General features: G+C 40.6%; 1 protein-coding gene across 1 annotated transcript in view; it reads left to right on the plus strand.

Annotated features, from left to right (window-relative positions):
• runx3 (RUNX family transcription factor 3) overlaps window positions 1–17585 on the plus strand; it is a 71059-nt gene extending 53474 nt beyond the window's left edge. The window contains exons 7-8 of the mRNA XM_060925293.1: window positions 8205–8276; window positions 14803–17585. Coding sequence (XP_060781276.1) covers window positions 8205–8276; window positions 14803–15317 — 587 coding nt within the window. The 3' untranslated portion in view covers window positions 15318–17585. The remainder of the gene's footprint in view (window positions 1–8204; window positions 8277–14802) is intronic.
• Window positions 17586–19761: the final 2176 nt, after the last annotated feature.

The following is a 19761-nucleotide window of genomic DNA, read 5'->3' on the forward strand; positions in this document are numbered from 1 at the left end:
AGATTAGTTTTTTTTCTCTTTCTGCTAGAAATTTCCTTCTAGTATATTCCTATTGTTTTGTTTTCCTTTTTGAGAGACATCCAAAGAAAATAATTAGCTTCTCATCCACTGACATGCTTGAAGTTTTTTTTGTATGTTTTTTGTGGTAAAAGGATTTTCTTGCTTGAATTTTATAGGCATATGTAGGCACACAAACACACCTGATCTGAAATTACACACACACACACACACACACACACACACACACACACACACACACACACACACACCTACGTCTGACACAATCTCATTGTCTCTTTTCACATGGCATGACTTATCCACTCTTGTCATGTAGATCTAATGACCTTTTGTCATGTCTGCTGTGTGCGTGTGTGTGTGTGCACGCGTGAGACCTAAAACATTGAAACACCCATTGTGTCACAAACATCACTTCTTCATTTCACCATCTGAGCAGTTGCTGATGTCTGGGTTGTGTGTGTGTGTGTGTGTGTGTGTGTGTGTGTGTGTGTGTGTGTGTGTGTGTGTGTGTGTGTGTGTGCGTGCGTGCACGTGTGGGTGGGTGGGTATTAATTCATAAGTAAAGCAAAGTCCTGCACTTACACAGACTAGTCTGCGCATGACACACTGTCTCATCCTACGCAGACGTACAACACATGCATATCAACACATTACCACCCGCACACACACACACACACACACACACACACACACACACACACACACACACTCAGACAGTTAATTAAGTGCTCATTAACAGACATGCGGCAGCATGACTCTGGGTCTGCTCTGAGAACAACAACACGGAACATGGAACAAGGCAAATGAGGAGAAGTGAGGTGAAGATGGACAGATTAAGGAATAAAAGCCAGAGGAAGAGAAAAATGCAAAGGAAGAGAGACAATAAGAGAGAGGAAAGCAGACATAGGAAAAAAAGATAGATCCCTTTGTGTGTGTGTGTGTGTGTGTGTGTGTGTGTGTGTGTGTGTGTGTGTGTGTGTGTGTTACTGATGCATTTAAGCACATCCAAAATGTTGGTAAATGAGAAACAAGACTGTTATTCTGTCTATCAATGCCTGTGTGTGTGTGTGTGTGTGTGTGTGTGTGTGTGTGTGTGTGTGTGTGTGTGTGCACGCATTCAGATAAACAAACTAAATTTCACAGCAGTGTATTTAATACTATTCTTTTGTCTTGAAAACACACACACACACACACACACACACACACACACACACACACACACACACAGATTTTAAACATTCAAACACATCGCCTCTTGTTAAAGGGTGGCCTCGTTGAAACTGATGTGTGTGTGTGATAATGTATGCATTAGATCCGTTAAGCAAAGCATATGGATCTCATTAAACTATTACACACACACACACACACACACACACACACACACACACACACACACACACACACACACACAGAGCTCATAAGGAGACAGCACTGATAAGAGCCCAACCAGAAAGAAAGAACAAACTTAGATCCAACTTCATGTTACATTTCCAGCTGATTTTATCGTTAACACCTCAAGCCCTTCATTTTTTTCATAATGTCATATTTATGAGCAAAACAGAATATTTGAATGGGAAATAACTAAAAAAAAAAAGAATACAGTTGTTCACAAATTAACACTCCTGGCTGGCTCTCTATACTTAAATTATAATCGATAATTGGATCTTAAAACAGGTTATATTAATAATCAGACAATAAATCAGAATTTGATGTGCTTGTTTGCAAATTAGGCGGCACAGTGGTGTAGTGGTTAGCACTGTCGCTTCACAGCAAGAAGGTCTTGGGTTCGAGCCCAGCGGCCAGCAAGGGCCTTTCTGTGTGGAGTTTGCATGTTCTCCCCGTATCTGCGTGGGTTTCCTCCGGGTGCTCCGGTTTCCCCCACAGTCCAAAGACATGCAGGCTAGGATAATTGGTGGCTCTAAATTGACCATAGGTGTGAATGGTTGTTTGTCTCTATGTGTCAGCCCTGTGATGACCTGGCGACTTGTTCAGGGTGTACCCCACCTCTCACCCATAGTCAGCTGGGATAGGCTCCAGCTCGCCCGCGACCCTGCACAGGATAAGTGGTAACAGATAATGGATGGATGTTTGCAAAATTAGCACAACATCGCTGTGTTGATTAATATTTATACTCCATTTTAATTTGCCACTCTTGGCTGGCTCACCAATCCTTTTAATTATAACTGGAAACAGGATATTAAAACAGGTAATATCTGGAAGTAATATATTTTTGTTACAAAATGAGCACAGCGTAGCTATTATTTATACTCCATTTTCATTTACCACTCCTGGCTGGCTCACCAATCCTTAAATTATGATATATATGATGAAACAAATACACGAATGAGCCATGTCAGAAAACTGAGGTTCAACACAACATGCCATCTGGGAGGGAGGGATGGCACACCCTCTCTCTCCCCTTTCACTCAGACTGACTCTAACCAAACACGGGCATCTGTGAGCTCATATATGCAGAAGACATGCTTTTATCTAAGTGTGCCCTTAAGCTGCTCTGTGACACAGCACAAGTAGCAGTTTGAAAAGATGCGATTGTCCCAGAGGAAGCACGTGCTAGACTTCACCTTTCCATTTTTGGTATCTGTCGTGTGATGGGAAAACAAACAAACAAAACAATTGCACTTATTGACTGTTATAAAGCACTGACACCGGAGAGTCCTTCCAGAAGTAAACATCCACGTACAAAGCTTAAATAGAAACATGTTTTAATTCAGTTATAATTATTAGATTATGAAGAGTATCTGCCATAAAAACCCATGTGTAAGCTGTTGCTATAGAAACAGTAGCATATTACAACGAGCCATAACTATTATCAGAGTGGCTGTTATAGGCAATGAACCAAAACCTTCTGTTCAATCAGAATGTGGTATAAACTCAGTAAATGCACTTTGTGATATCTGACACACACACACACACACACACACACACACACACACACACACACACACAGATATGCTCACATGCGTGCAATTCCACACTGCAGCAGCCTTTAATAACAGCCCTAATCTGCACGGCCCGTATATTGACGTTGTCCATCGGCCAATCAAAATATTTGAGAGAAATGTTTATTTTTGTACAGCAATGGCAGCAGCTGTGGTTCTGAATAAGGCCTTTATACACAAGAATTTGCCATTGTAGAGAGAAAACCAGAGCGAGGAGAGGAAAAAAGAGAGAGGAGAGAGAGGGGGACGAGAAGAAGAAAGATGACTGATTTGGACTCGAGTCTGGGATTTGTGGTTCCTTGTTGCTATTGTTTACACACATTCATGTTGCTGTTTCTGGGTATTATGGCCGTTTCTCCTCATTGTGATCTTCATATATGTGTGTGTGTGTGTGTTTTTTCGGTTTGCCACAATGTCCACGGTACGTGATGGTTGGCTTGTAACAACTAACCCATTGCAGACCGAGAGCAAACAAGCTTTTATTTGCATGTCAAATTTGTAGTTCGGTATGCCATGGCCAGCGGGTGTGAACTTCACACACACACACACACACACACACACACACACACACACACACACACACACACACACACACACACACAGATAGATGCACTCAAACATCCTGCTTACTCTTTCACCACACAGCAACACTGAGATCCAGGCATGCACACATACAACACATACAACACACACACACACACACACACACACACACACACACACACACACACACACACACACACACATTACTCTCAGAACTTTGGCTCAGACCTGTGACTGTCCTCTCCCACAACAACGAGACCGAAGTATGTGAGATACAAAGATACAGTACTTGGGGAAAGCTCTTGAGCTACACTTGATCAAATAAACACACACACACACACACAAGAACTGTCAGAATTATCCTTCAAATATCATTGGAATTTGCATAATATTTATACATACAAAGGAAAAATTACACCTTTGAAAAATTGGAAAGTCTGTCAAAACATGCATTCTCCAAACTCGTGCTACTTGTCAGGGAACAATTTGTTTCATCCAACAGAGTTGAAGAAATCTGAATTCTGATTGGTCAGAAAGTGTTTACAAACAGTAGCACTTTTTCCAATACCTTACGATTTCTGTAAGAATAACTCACACAAGGACTTGCTCCATATAAACAGATAAAAGCTGTTAGCTGTTATTAAGGGAGGAGTCTCCAGTGTCAGTGCCTCGTAACACACATGCAGGGAAACTCCTCATGACAGAAGACTTTGGTGCATTTTCTTTATCTTATTAACTTACACAGAGACAAAGTGAGAGGCTGGTGAGGGATAATGCTGTTTCGAGCTGTAAGTGACATCAGGAACGTGTTTCATTGTATGTTCTACAACATTAAATGTAGCTACAAATGGATAAAAAGTATTACATAATCATTTTTAAATGATAGAAAAGTTTGATATAATGTACAGTACACTATATGTCTTTAAAGTCATTTTACATGAAAGTAATGAATGGATTTCAACAGTTAACATGGCGTTTGTTCTTATAACTCTCCCCTGGGTAGTGAGCACATGTAGCAAATATAGCTGGGATTCAACAAAACCGTGCTGGCAAATAATAAGGAAATATTCACGAGTAAGAAGACGAGTTGTAGATAAAATGATGAATTTTGCCTCCTTGTGAAGAAACTGACCCAGTTTTCAGATTTTAATTTCAATGCAATTGAACAAAATTTGTCAAGCCTTCCGCTTGAAAATAATCTCCACTGAGCAAAACTGAGTAATGATCTATATACCAATCACACACACTGTTCAAACACAAACACTCAACACCCCCCCCCCCACACACACACACACACACACACACACAAACACACATACACACACACACACACACACACACACACACACACACACTGTAGTGTGTTGCTCATTCTCAACACATACACACACCTATTGGCATGTCCATGCTCAAAACACAACTATTTTCAACCCAAACATACACACACATACACACATTGGCAAACATACACACATGCGCAAACATCATAATAAATACTCAGTTTTATTCCACAACAGAAAGGCACTGCTTAGTCATCAAGGCAGAAGGATTTTAGAGATACCTTACATATCCACCTTACCCCCCCACACACACACACACAGTCACGTATGCAATCCCTGTAATAGACAACATGGAGTTAAACCACTTACAGTGGGGAAAATAAGTATTTGATACACTGACAATTTTGCAAGTTTTCACACTTACAAAGAATGGAGAGGTCTGTAATTTTTATCGTAGGTACACTTCAACTGTGAGAGACAGAATCTAAAAAAAATCAGAAAATCACATTGTATGATTTTTAAATAATTAATTTGCATGTTATTGCATGAAATAAGTATTTGATACAATAGAAAAACAGAACTTAATATTTGGTACAGAAACAATTACAGAGGTCAGACATTTCCTGTAGTTCTTGACCAGGTTTGCACACACTGCAGCAGGGATTTTGGCCCACTCCTCCATACAGATTTTCTCCAGATCTTTTAGGTTTCGGGGCTGTCACTGGGCAACATGGAGTTTCAGCTCCCTCCAAAGATTTTCTATTGGGTTCAGGTCTGGAGACTGGCTAGGCCACTCCAGGACCTTGAAATGCTTCTTACGGAGCCACTCCTTAGTTGCCCTGGCTGTGTGTTTCGGGTCACTGTCATGCTGGAAGACCCAGCCACGACCCATCTTCAATGCTCTTACTCAGGGAAGGAGGTTGTTGCCCAAAATCTTGCAATGCATGGCCCCATCCAGCCTCCCCTCAATACAGTGCAGTCGTCCTGTCCCCTTTGCAGAAAAGCACCCCCAAAGTATGATATTTCCACCCCCATGCTTCACGGTTGGAATGGTGTTTTGGGGGTTGTACTCATCCTTCTTCTTCCTCCAAACACGGCGAGTGGAGTTTATACCAAAAACCTCTATTTTGGTCTCATATGACCACATGACCTTCTCTCTGGATTATCCAGATGGTCATTGGCAAACTTCAGATGGGCCTGGACATATGTTGGCTTGAGCAGGGAGACCTTGCGCGCGCTGCAGGATTTTAATCCATGACGGCGTAGTGTGTTACTAATGGTAATCTTTGAGACTGTGGTCCCAGCTCTCTTCAGGTCATTGACCAGGTCCTCCTGTGTAATTCTGGGCTGATCCCTCACCTTTCTCATGATCATTGATACCCCATGAGGCGAGATCTTGCATGGAGCCCCAGACCGAGGGAGATTGACAGTCATCTTGAGTTTCTTCCATTTTCTAATAATTGCACCAACCTCTTGCCTTCTCACCAAGCTGCTTGCCTATTGTCCTGTAGGCCATCCCACCCTTGTGCAGCTCTACAGTTTTGTCCCTGGTGTCCTTAGACAGCTCTTTGGTCTTGCCCATGGTAGAGAGGTTGGAGTCTGATTGATTGAGTGTGTGGACAGATGTCTTTATACAGGTAACGAGTTCAAACCGGTGCAATTAATACAGGTAATGAGTGGAGAATAGGAGGTCTTCTTTAAGAAAACTAACAGGTCTGTGAGAGCCAGAATTCTTCCAGATTGGTAGGTGATCAAATACTTATTTCATGCAATAAAATGCAAATTAATTATTTAAAAATCATACAATGTGATTTTCTGGATATTTTTTTTTATTCTGTCTGTCACAGTTGAAGTGTGCCTACGATAAAAATTACAGACCTCTCCATTCTTTGTAAGTGGGAAAACTTGCAAAATCGGCAGTGTATCAAATACTTATTTTCCCCACTGTAGATGTACTACAGACATGTTCAACAGTGTGTGTGTGTGTTATGTGATACCACTATGAAGCAGACTCAGGAATGTTTGCTTTTCTCCACCTAGACATGATTAGAACAGTAACACAGTCTCATGATGAGCTCGGCCTGCCAATAAAGCAAGTGCAAACAAAGTCGATCTGTTGCAATCACACTTTTTAGACACACACATGGCCAGATACACACACACACACACACACACACACACATACACACGCCCGCGCACACACACACACACACACACACACACACACACACACACGCCCGCGCACACACACACACACACACACACACACACACACACACACACACACATACACACACAGTTCTTCACATACCTCTGCCTTCTGAGTGAACTCATGAATGTACCACACCCAATTAATTCTAGGAGAAAATAACTTACATAGGAGTTTGGTACAAATGGATGGATGGATGGATGGATGGATGGATGGATGGATGGATGGATGGATGGATGGATGGATGGATGGATGGAATGAGTGACAGATGGATGAATGTATAAATCAACAGAAATGTATGGATGACACTGACAGATGTATGGATGGATGGATGGATGGATGGATGGATGGATGGATGGATGGATGGACAGGCATTGATAGATGAATAAATGGACAGATCAATGGATGATTTCTGGGTGGATCGAGATGGATGGTCAGACAAATGAATGTTTCTGGGATAACTAAATGGATGGATGGATGGATGGATGGATGGATGGATGGATGGATGGATGGATGGATGGTTTATAGACAGATGAATGGATATATGATAGATGGATGTATGATGTACAAAATGCTGGTTCAGTGGATGGATGGAGGGTTTATTCATAGATGGATGGATAGACAAATGGATGCATGATAGATGACTGAATGGATGGAAGGATAATAGACATACAGATTACTGGATGAATAGATGTATGATAGAACATGGATAGATAGCTAGATGAGCAGATAGATGGATGGATGACATGATGGATGGATGTTAGATGGATGGTTAATGGATGGATGGATGGATGGATGGATGGATGGATGGATGGATGGATGGATGACTGAAAAATAGAAGGGTAAGACAATGGATGATTTATGGATAATGGATTGAGAGACAGACAAATAGATGCATGATTGATGGATAGATGGCTGAATTAATATATAGATGGATAACTGGATGGATGGATGGATGGATGGATGGATGGATGGATGGATGGATGGATGGATGGACGAACAGATGAAAAGTTGATTTATCCAGATGAAGTGATGAGATGAATAGATGGTTGAATAAACAGCTGGATGATGAATGGATAATTGACGGATGGATGGAATGTTGATTGAAAGATGGATGGATAGACAGACAAGTGATGGATGAATAAATGAAAGGGTGGACCTTTTACACTGTTATATTTTGATATTGTCTTTCAGGACTATGGCCTGAGCAGATCGACCCGCCTCAAATCAAACCCTGCAAAGTGGAGGATGACATCCGCTGGCCAAGTAAGACTCTCTTGCTCGCTCGCTCACTCTATCTCTCTCACATACACACACACATACAATTATTCCCACAAACCCTGAATTTACACACCTCCACTCAAACACACTCTTAGTTGGAAGGATTTTTTTTCCAACCCTACAGCAATTCAGCCAGTTTGCCCTTCCTGTTACCGCAAATCCCATAATGATGCCAGAACTGTAGCTGAGTCATGTGCGTGCGCGCGCACACACACACACACACACACACACACACACACACACACACACACACACACACACACACACACAAATAAAAAAATCATGCCAGTCTGGAATAAGAAACTTTTTTAATCCTTGGATGAGTTTGACTTGTTGCTGTAAAGAGCTGTTGTTTTCAGGCCCATCACCTCACATACATCAAAATCAGAGAAACTGCTCTCCTCTGCCAGCTTATCTGCTCATCTCTTTTCTTGTTAGTTTTTTAATGTTTGTTGTCTTTTCACCCAGTGAGAGTGATCACAGCTCACCATCTGACATGAAATCATTTGCATTTGACACATTGTGTTTATCCCATATGCTGTCATGCCAGTATAAACACAGCTAAGGTGTGGCATCGGTTATTTGCCTCCCTCTTCTTCTAGCGTGCGTAAGTGATGGTTTTACCCACGATTACCCTTCACATGTCCCCACGTGATAGATGTTCGAGCTAGCTCACGTCTGTGGCTTACGTGAAATGTCTGACAGTAGTGCATCAAGGAGAGACTGGACTTGTAGGTAATTTCGAAGACCTGTTCTGACCTCACACACAGTGACGTAAAACATCTTTAAAATTACTTTTAAAATTACTATTATGATCCACTTTGGCTCACTGATTATCAAGTACCAGCATGGTAAAAAGACTCGACTCAAAACCACAGACAGACAGACAGACAGACAGGCAGACAGACAGACAGATGTAATTACCAGCTAGATTTGTACAATAATTACAAAAAATAAAATAATTTAGAAGTTTTAGCAATTAGTGTCTGTTCTCTTTCTTTCTCTGTCTTTCTCTTTCACTTTCTCTCTCTCTCTTGTTCTGTCTCTCTTTTCCTGACTCTTTGTTTTCCTCTCTCTCGCTCCATCTGTCTCTTTCTCACTGTCTTTATCTGTCTCGTTCTGTCTCTCTTTTCCTGTCTCTCTGTCTTTGTTTTCATCTCTCTGTCTCCCCATCTCTCTCTATCTCTTTCTCACTGTCTTTATCTGTCTCTTTCTGTCTCTCTTTTCCTGTCTCTCTGTCTTTGTTTTCCTCTCTCTCTCTCTCTCTCTCTCTCTCTCTCTCTCTCCATCTCTGTCTCTTTCTCACTGTCTTTATCTGTCTTGTTCTGTCTCTCTTTTCCTGTCTCTCTGTCTTTGTTTTCCTCTCTCTCTCCATCTCTTTCTCACTGTCTTTTTCTGTCTCTTTCTGTCTCTCTTTTCCTGTCTCTCTGTCTTTGTTCCCCCTCTCTCTCTCTCACTGTCTTTATCTGTCTCATTCTGTCTTTTCTTGTCTCTCTGTCTGTTTTCCTCTCTCTCTCTGTTTCTTTCTCTCACTGTCTTTATCTGTCTCTTTCTGTCTCTCTTTTCCTGTCTCTCTGTCTTTGTTTTCCCCCCCTCTCTCTCTCACTGTCTTTATCTGTCTCATTCGGTCTCTTTTCCTGTCTCTCTGTCTTTGTTTTCCCCCTCTCTCTCTCACTGTCTTTATCTGTCTCATTCTGTCTCTTTTCCTGTCTCTGTTTTCCTCTTTCTCTCTCTGTTTCTTTCTCTCACTGTCTTTATCTGTCTATCTGTCTCTTTCTGTCTCTCTTTTCCTGTATCTCTGTCTTTGTTTTCCCCTCTCTCTCTCTCTCTCTCTCTCTCTCTCTTACCTGGCCATATTGTTAGTGGGCCCACAGGTGCAATTCATCACGGTTTGCATTCCCATCTTGTAAGCAAACATTTCACAGAGGAGTGCTCTGGGGATTTGCATCCTGACCACACACACACACACACACACACACACACACACACACACACACACACACACACACACACACACAGATTACAGGCAAATGAGGCAAACCTCTGTGCCAAGGTGGGTTACATGCTTCACTGTGGGCTAGTGGAACTCTGGGAATAAAACAGCTCCCTGTGGTGTGGTGCACACACACACACACACACACACACACACACACACACACACACACACACACACACACACACACACAGAGCTCAATACAAGCCTGGAATTCGTGTGTGTGTGTGTGTGTGTGTGTGTGTGAGAGAGAGAGAGAGAGAGAGAGAGAGAGAGAGAGAGAGAAAGTCTGGGATTTATCTGCTGTTTTTTTTCTTTCTCAATCATTTCCTATTTGTCTTTTCTGGTTAATTCTTTCTCACCCTCCTTTTTCCTATTCACTCTGAGTCAACACATTTAAACAGAGAGTAATAGACATCATGTGTAGGGTGTACCCTGCTACCATTCTCTCTTTTACCCCCCCCCCCCCCCACACACACACACCCCTACGTACACTCCCAGAAGGAATGTACTTTCATTACTGTAGGAATCCAGTAATAATAATACTAATAATACTATTACTACTACTACTAATAATAATAATAATAATAATAATAATAATAATAATAATAATAATCCAGTGATGTTGAACTTCATTTTCACCACAGCACATCTGGATTTCACAGACATTTCGACATTTCACTGTAGCAGTAAAAGAACAGAGAACTTGTTTGCTTTAAACTCACTGAGACTGAAGGTGGTTACGGAAACATGGTATTTTCATTTAAAAAAAAAAAACTTTTCCATGAATTCCTCTGTCAGAGCTCTCCCACTTTTGATAAACTACCCATTCTTATTTGTTCATTCATTCTCTAATTCTCTCGTCTCTCATGGCCGCTATCAATTACGCAACACTACACACTACACAGCAAAATTCCCAGTGTTGAATTAACACCCAGAGTGTTTATATAGGTCCAGTTGGACCCAAATTAACTCTGAAAGTGTTCATTCAACACTGAGGAATTTGCTGTGTACAACGCTATTTTGAGGAGAGCACTAATTGCACTTTTTCTTTATAGACAGTACACTTGTGCTCTCTTTGTCTCTCGGCTTGCAGCTCTCTGCTTCTAAACCTGTATAATTTGTCCTTTCAGAGATGCGCTAACATTTCTCCGAGGGAAGAGTTTGTGGTTATGTATTACAAGCATAGTTGTGTGAGTCAGATGGTGTACAGATGCCACAAAATTGTAGGGAAATCACGAGTAACAGGAATGACAGCGTCAGAAAGTTGGCTAAGACTCCATTTAGTGTCCCTTTCTTCTAACACCTTTATTATTTGGGTGGATTTGCCTTGAAAACACATCCCCAGCCTGTAAGATCTCTGTCAGGCCTCTAGAGGAGGCTAGTGAGTCCATGTTAGGTGTTTGTTTGTGCCCTGTCTTCTGGACACTGCCTCTGTAACTCAGGTGTTAGTCATGTCCTGTTGTTTCTCTGGCAAATACAATCCAGTCACTGCTTCTCGGTTTTCTCTGTTCTATACTGAGCAACGAGAAAGGAGGTGTGAGGGATGTTTGAGCGAGAAAACACAAGAGAGCTGGACTTTTTTAAAGGGTTCTGTCCCAAATCGAGGGCAGAGAAATGAAAGAGCAGGCTTGAGAGTTTGCTCCTCCTCACGAACACCAAAACATGTTCTTTGAGGAAAAAAGAAAGAAGCAGTGGAAACTGTAAAGGAACCATATCGTTTTTTCGCCTCTGTCTCTGTTTCTCTTCTACACACTTCTCCAGACAGAGAAGCAGGAGGAGGAGGAGGGGTAAAGACGTTTCAATGAGGCGGTGGCACGCAAAGCCCAGGATCTGCCCCCACTTGAGCCGCTGGCATGCCAAAGCCTGCTCTCTAGCAAAAAGTGCTCCACTATCCCAGCATGCACTGGGATACACTTTGGCTTAGGCGACTGCTTATCAAGCTTTTAATTACTGAATATAATTTATTAGCACACTTTTGCAAAGCTAGTCAGAGTCGGATTCTCTCAGAAGGTGTTGATTAATTTTCTATAACACCAACTCTGACAGTAATACAGCTACATACAATGTTCTTATTTACTGTTTGTTCTGATATATTATTGTTTCCATAGTAACAGCGCGATAACATCTCTCCACAAGCGCATGTAATTGTTGATCTGGTGAAATTTTTTTTCATCTCTAAGCAGATATTTATTTAGCACTTTTTAAAAGGAGTCTCCAGTGTCAGCGCTTTGTAACAGATGTAAAGCTCAAACTTTAAGTTTTCCACTAAGGAAGATTCGATTGTACGATTTTTCAGCTTCTTACAAACATGGCAAGCTTCTTTTGTCTTCTTATCTGCAAGAGAGAGGAAAACAGGAACTACAGTTGGAACTTGTCTCATTCACATGAAATGTAACTATAAGGGGATAAAAATTACATAGCTTTTTTAAAATCCATCCATCCATTATCTGGAGCCACTTATCCTGTGCAGGGTTGCGGACGGGCGAGAGTGGGGTACACCCTGGACAAGTCGCCAGATCATCGCAGGACTGACACACAGAGACAAACAACCATTCACACTCACATTCACACCTACGGTCAATTTAGAGCCACCAATTAACCTAACCTGCATGTCTTTGGACTCCGGAGCACCTGGAGGAAATCCACGCAGACATGTGGAGAACATGCAAAATCCACACAGAAAGGCCCCCATTGGCCACTGGGTTCAAACCCAAAACCTTCTTGCTGTGAAGCAACAGTGCTAACCACTATACCAACGTGCTGCCCCTTTTTTAAAATATATATTTTTTAAAATGATTGTGTGGAATAAAAAGGAAAAACACTTTGGGACACACTGTTGTACGAATATGATCAACATTAACTCCGCTTCACCAAACTCCACCGTTGATTATTTTCCTATTCCAGCACACCGGCAAGTGTTTTATTCATTGACACGTTTATACATTGACAGATTTAACTTGATCCAAAGCAGAAATGACACCGCCTTTATCAATCACACTTGTCCACACTTTCTGTATTGGATTCCTGCATACAGTCATTGAATTTAATGGCTCAATTTACTCCGTTAATAATCTCAGTGATGCTGAATGAGGCAGTGCATCATGGGACAGCAGAACAGACATAAACTTGGCACGTAAGGCCACTTAGTGGTTAATATACATGCATAAATATAGAGTTACTCATCTTTAGTAAGCTTTCTGTTGACAGTTTCTGAATTTATTGATAATTTTAACCAATGGCCAAGCAAGATGGCAGCATCTACTATACTATACTATACTATACTATACTATACTATACTATACTATACTATACTATACTATACTATACTATATGCTGTCATTTGGGAAAACTACAGCCATCTTGCTATCGAATAGGAAAGGATATGGCTTCGTTTCTCACATCAGGAACAGTCAGTTTGAGTCTTAAAACTCACATTTTTCTTCTTTCACTCACTAACTCCAAATGTTCTGAGATCCGGGCATAGCGTTCAACAATCTAGTGTAGGGTCCAAAAAGTCTGAGTCCGCTGCCAAGATCTGCTTTTATTCCACCATCTATCAAAAACTAATACAAAACCATTTTATTTCATAATATTTCAAACAGTAATACAAATTCTTCCTCGGTTCATACAGTACAATTTGTTCAAGAATGGATTAAGTAAAAATGAGACGGATTTTTTTTTCGCTCCATATAAATCCAGGTATAATATTTAACTGAATATTTCAGTCATTCACACACCCAAAATGTGTGGTGTCACATTAATTGAAGCTACTCATAATCCTAAAAATGAGAATCAGTGACACACTTTTTTCAACATTTTCCAATCATGAAACAATCCATGATGACATAATTGCTCAAAATGTGGCACATGATAAGAACAAACAATAACTTTACAGTTAAACACTAAACACTGTATCAGGAATAACACATACCACTGAGCGCTCTTTAAGGAAACCCTGAATTTGATTATTTTCCATGAATGTCCTGAAATGGTTTATTTCTTTTATGCCGCAGTCATTTAACAACAATTAAAAGTTTTTATCCATTTATACAGTAGTTACTTTTAATGTTGTGGCGTCTCGACAGAGAACCGTTCCCTCACCAGACTGTTTTCTTTTCTGTCGTGAACTTGACAATAAGAAAAAATGCAGCTTGCCACATCACTGAGAAAGTGTAGTCTTTTCACCTGAAGTCTCTCCCGAAGTGAAAAAAAACCCATAAAGGCGCTTTACCTTAAAGCGCTGATACTGACCGAAGTCTTCTTTCACAAATTGTCAGTAAACAGAAAGGTTCAACATCAAAGCAATGTTGTCGATGGTGATGATAAATACGAGAGCCTTTTAGAATTATGGCTGCTGGAAATGTGGGCTATTTTAATCAATCAATAAATCAATCTTTTCTGACGTAATGATGTAACATGACATTTTGAAAATGGCGTGTTTTGCATGTTTGATGTATCTTTGTAGCTGTCTCCAGTCACTGATCATGATCCATGATTTCTGTTTCTCTCTCTCAGGTACGGATCTGTTCCAGCAGCGCACCACGTTCCCATCCCTGTCTCCTCTCACAGCGCCACGCTTCTCTGATCCTCATATGCACTACCCCGGCCCCTTCACCTACTCCACCAACCCATCCGGTGCGGGCATCGGGGGTCTCAGTGTGACAGGTGTTCCTGCCTCCACCCGCTACACAACTTACCTGCCCCCACCATACCCCGGAAACCAGAACCAGAGCTCACACTTCCAGCCCAACTCATCCCCCTACCACCTGTACTACGGCACTGGCTCGGGTTCTTACCAGTTCTCCATGGTTCCTGCAGGTGGCACGGCTGGAAGCACGGTCGGAGAGCGTTCACCCACCCGAATGCTGACTTCCTGCACGGGAGCAGGTGCAGCTTCGGGGTCAGGAGGTGGAGCCAGTGGTCTAATTGGCGGCAGTGATGGCGTGGAGGCTGACGGTAGCCACAGCAACTCGCCAAGTGCCATGAGCACACCAGGACGAATGGACGAGTCCGTCTGGAGGCCTTACTGAGAGAAGAGAGAACAACGACAGAAGAGTTGCATGTTTCAGTCAAGTTTCATGCCCTCCATTGAGCATTGAGTTACTTTCATTTCTCTCAGAGATGGTATCGTTCAGTTGTTTAAATATTGTACAGTGTATCTCACAAGGCTTTGTGTGCTTTAAGACTGAACTGGGCAGTGAAAAAAAAGTTCTTCTGGAAAAAAAAAAGCACAGACTCTAAAAGACTGATGTTTAGTTTTATTCTGTAACAAGAGCAGCTGGATGATGATAGCAGGAGTTCAATGGCCAAGCAAAAAAAAATTACACTTCAGGAAGTTCAGAGAATAACCTTTGACCTTTGGCCAGGTCTGGTGATTAAAGAAAGCCTGAGGACATGCTGTGTTGGGCCGAAGTGATTGATTGATTGATCAATATGGCTCCAATCAGCTTTTACCTTTCAACGGTACAGCATTGAAATTCATCGTACAAAATGAATGAAATTTTTTGATGCTTCTATTTGTCTAAAGCAATCATGAACAATTTGTTTATGAACAGTTTTTTTTTATTATTACAGTGATTATTTTTAAAATATTGTTTTTCTTTTCTTTTCTTTTTTTTGGTTTCAAGCCATTATTTGTCTAAACTAAGTAATATGGTTTGGGCTTCTTTAATTTATTTGAGCCAGTTCTGTGATCATTCTTAATGTTTCCGAGTTGGGGAAAAAAAATTATCTTTTTGGTTTGTTCGTTTGTTCTGGTTTTTTTGTCTTTTTCTTTGTTTTTCATTTCTATGATTTAATATAAAATTGCAAGTCATGCTACTGTAATATATTATTTCTAAATTATGAAATTTTAAGTGTAATGTATTTTTTCCAATGTAGCTCCAATGCACTAAAATGTTATATCTAAAAAAAAAAAGCACCCAAAAACAAAATGACGAGGAATCCTATCCATGAAAAACAAGTCCAAAGAGGTCAAATTTCATCGTAATAACTCATAATCGAATATACTTCAAGGCACGATGGCTCGCTTTCCTTTTGTTGCCCAAAGTGTTATATTTTATGATGTCACCTCAGCCTCATCAAGAATGAAGAACACACGTAGCTTTAAGCGCCTTCATTATCCGTCTTTCCTCACATCAATGAGGTGACTGAAATGGTAGATGAACTACATATGAAATGGATCGTCTCTCATTATTTCAATGACAAAACCATGCACAAGCTCGCACATTGGAGCTAAAGTGGCCAGCAATCTGTCCCTCCCTTCCTTTCAGGTGTGTGTGTGTGTGTGTGTGTGTGTGTGTGTGTGTGGTGCACAATAGATCAGCAGCCAGAGGCCTTTCCCAGCCGCTCATACTCTGCCACACCTGCTCTCTGTACCTAAAGGGAGAACGGGGACGAAAAAAGAGAGAGTGTGTGTCAAGGAGTGTGGGAGTGAGATCATCTTTCAGCGACCGCCAGCCATTATTCTTTAGGCCACTGGTTCTCCTAATGCCTCCTTCTTTGTTCACTCTGCTCCAAAGCCACTTTGAAGCCTTTGTGATAGCACTTCGTCTTTTTTTCTTTTGTCGTTCGTACATAATTAACGTCCTGAGCCAGAGGCCATGGCTGACATTGAGCGGGTGAGTGTATGAGAACAGAGGAAGGAGAATGCCGTTGTTCCACAAAATAAAAGAAAGCAAACTGCATCCAACTCTGCTATATGGATTAACTTTGTCTCTGGGATTATCGTGTTGAAGACGATTCCACGTTTCCAGATTTAGGATTGCGATCTTTGCGAACGACAATCCAGTCCATTTGACTCAGGAAACAACTATGACACACACACTATGCCTTATAACGCTTTATGACAGTGACATATTTAATGTAGAACAAAAGCACAATCAAACTTCTTTTCAGTTGCATCTGCAAAGTGGACATCCATCCATCCATCCATCCATCCATCCATCCAAACTTTTTGCTTCGTGAAATGACCAAAGCTACGTGTTTATTATTAACTCGAGGCATTTTGTAGTTTTCATGACTGGTCTGTTGACATGCATGCCCAAAGAGCTGAAGAAAATAGGACTAATAGTTTCAAATCGAGCCGTACAAACAATTGCGTTATATGTGTGTTGAGTGTAACACCAAGAGCTCAGCGGCTCCTTTCCTAAAGAACAAATAGTGTTTTTTCCATTCATTCACTGTATATTGTAATTTTTGTCTCTGTACCGTGCTCTGCTATAGTCTACCTTCATTGTGTGCAAACAATGTAGTTTTTGATGCATTTTAATTAAAAAAAAAGTCATGTCTTGTGTTTTGCTTGTAGGTGGGATTTTCGTCATTTTTGCGCACAACACGCAATTTCACACAGCAACACAATAAATCATAATACAGTAACATAGCACTATAAAACATGATGGGAAAACAAAACAGGTTACAATAATGATAAAACAGTAGGTTACTTTAGTAGCCTCAGTTTTTCAAAGGAAAAGAATTCATTAGATTTTCATTTTGATTCATCAGATTTGTTTAGTGGTATATCCACGAGACAAAATGTTATATGCGTCATAATTGTCCACGGGATCAAAGATGCAGCCAAAATGAGTCGATATCTTGCGTCTTTGAGGTCAGAAGGTTGAATAGAAAACTACTTGTATACTGTATGTAGACGAAGCTTTTATCCCAAATAAACTCAGCCACTGAAGGCTAAGAAGGGATGACGGCTCAAAAAGAACATACACAAATAAAGTTAATTTCCCCAAATCTGCTTCAGATCACTTTAAGAGGATTATTTAAGACCACAGTTTTATCATCACAATGGAGAATAACATACGCACATTTCTTTGTGTGTATATTTGTTTGAGTGGTTCTTCTTTGAACTTTTTTGTAAAATGCTAGCATTATACCGTAGATATTCAAAGCTCCTATTATATGAATGACATGGATGGGTAACTTCCAGCTGCAAGGCAAATCTCATCCTCTGTTTACACACATTAATGCATTCTTGTCGTTTCTATAGTAACAGCTAGTTCACCTGGATGCTAAGCATAATCTACGGCAAACAACACACTGATTTTAAAACACTCAGGTTTACTGGAAGGAGATGTTAATGTAACATTGATTGAAGGAGTCTCCAGTGTCAGGACTTTAGAGTAAAGCTCTAACTCAGTGGTTCTCAAAGTGGTTTCTGGGGTCCCCAGGGGCCCATGAAACATAGCCAGGGGGCCCATGGCTTCTTCTTTTTTTTATTTTATTTTTTTAAATTGTGACAGTGGTGGAAAACACAATTTCACATTATCAAAGTCACGTTATTATATTTAGGGGTCCAAGCACCGAACTCAAACCTAATGTATTGAATCAGTGGAAATTTCATGAACAGAAAGTTCTGTGACTCCCAAAAAATTATTTAAAACATTTTAATAACTTTCATGAAATAAATCTATCCTGATGGGGTCCACTGAATTTATTTTACACTTTAAGAGGTCTCTAGTTACAAAATGTTTACAAACCACAGGCTCTACCTTTAAGGTTTCCACTGAGGACATTGTATTATTTTGTGCAGTTTCTCAATAACAAGCTATCTTATTATCCTCCGCCCAAATGAAGTTTGGCGGGGGATATAGAAACGGGTTCCGGCCGGCCAGCCGGCTGTCCGGCTGGTCACGTTTTCATTTCTGGGCCATATCTTTAAAACTACTGAAGATATCATCATGAAACTTTGTATACATATCAAGCGACATGTAAACTGGTGCATTTTCCTATTTTGGATTTTTGAAAAAAAGTATTTTTCAAATATTTACATAAAAAATAGATTTGACTTAGTTTCTAAGGGCAATGTTTGTTTCCGGAGCATATATCCAAAACTATTCATGATACAGATTTGAAACTTGGTACACATGTTAACAAGGTGATGTAGATGTGCCTTTTCATACTAAGACATTTGAGAAATTTAAATTTTTCATGTTTCCATGGAAACAATTTCAGACTTAATCTCTCAAGTTAGACTTAGGGGTAGGTTTTGTTTCCGGAGCAGAACTTGAAAACTATGAGTGGTATGGTCTTGAAAGTTGGTATATGTGTTGATTAAGTAATGTATATGTGCCTTTTGATACTCAGAAATGCGAAAAAAATTAATTTTTAGCTCACCTGGACCAAAGGTCCGGTGGGCTTATGCCATGGGCTGCTGAGGTCAGTGTAAAGAGGTTGGTTTCCTGCAGCACAACTTGAAAAATGTGACAAATAATATCTTGAAACTTGGTATATAGTTGGTATATAGGGCGGGGGATATAGATGACTCTGTCTTCTTGTTAACTTTAAAAAAGTGACGGAACAGGATTGTACTTTCCACTGCATTGAATGTAACTCGAAACGGACAAAAAGTACAACTTATCATTCTTTCACAAATGATAAAATGTAACTTGGCCAATTGCTGTGGTGTAAGCAAGATAAGCCATTTCAGGACATGCCGGAATTGGAAAAATATCCACTTCAGCA

This window comes from Neoarius graeffei, chromosome 7 (assembly GCF_027579695.1).
Source record: "Neoarius graeffei isolate fNeoGra1 chromosome 7, fNeoGra1.pri, whole genome shotgun sequence".
In the NCBI taxonomy this organism is placed as follows: Eukaryota; Metazoa; Chordata; class Actinopteri; order Siluriformes; family Ariidae; genus Neoarius; species Neoarius graeffei.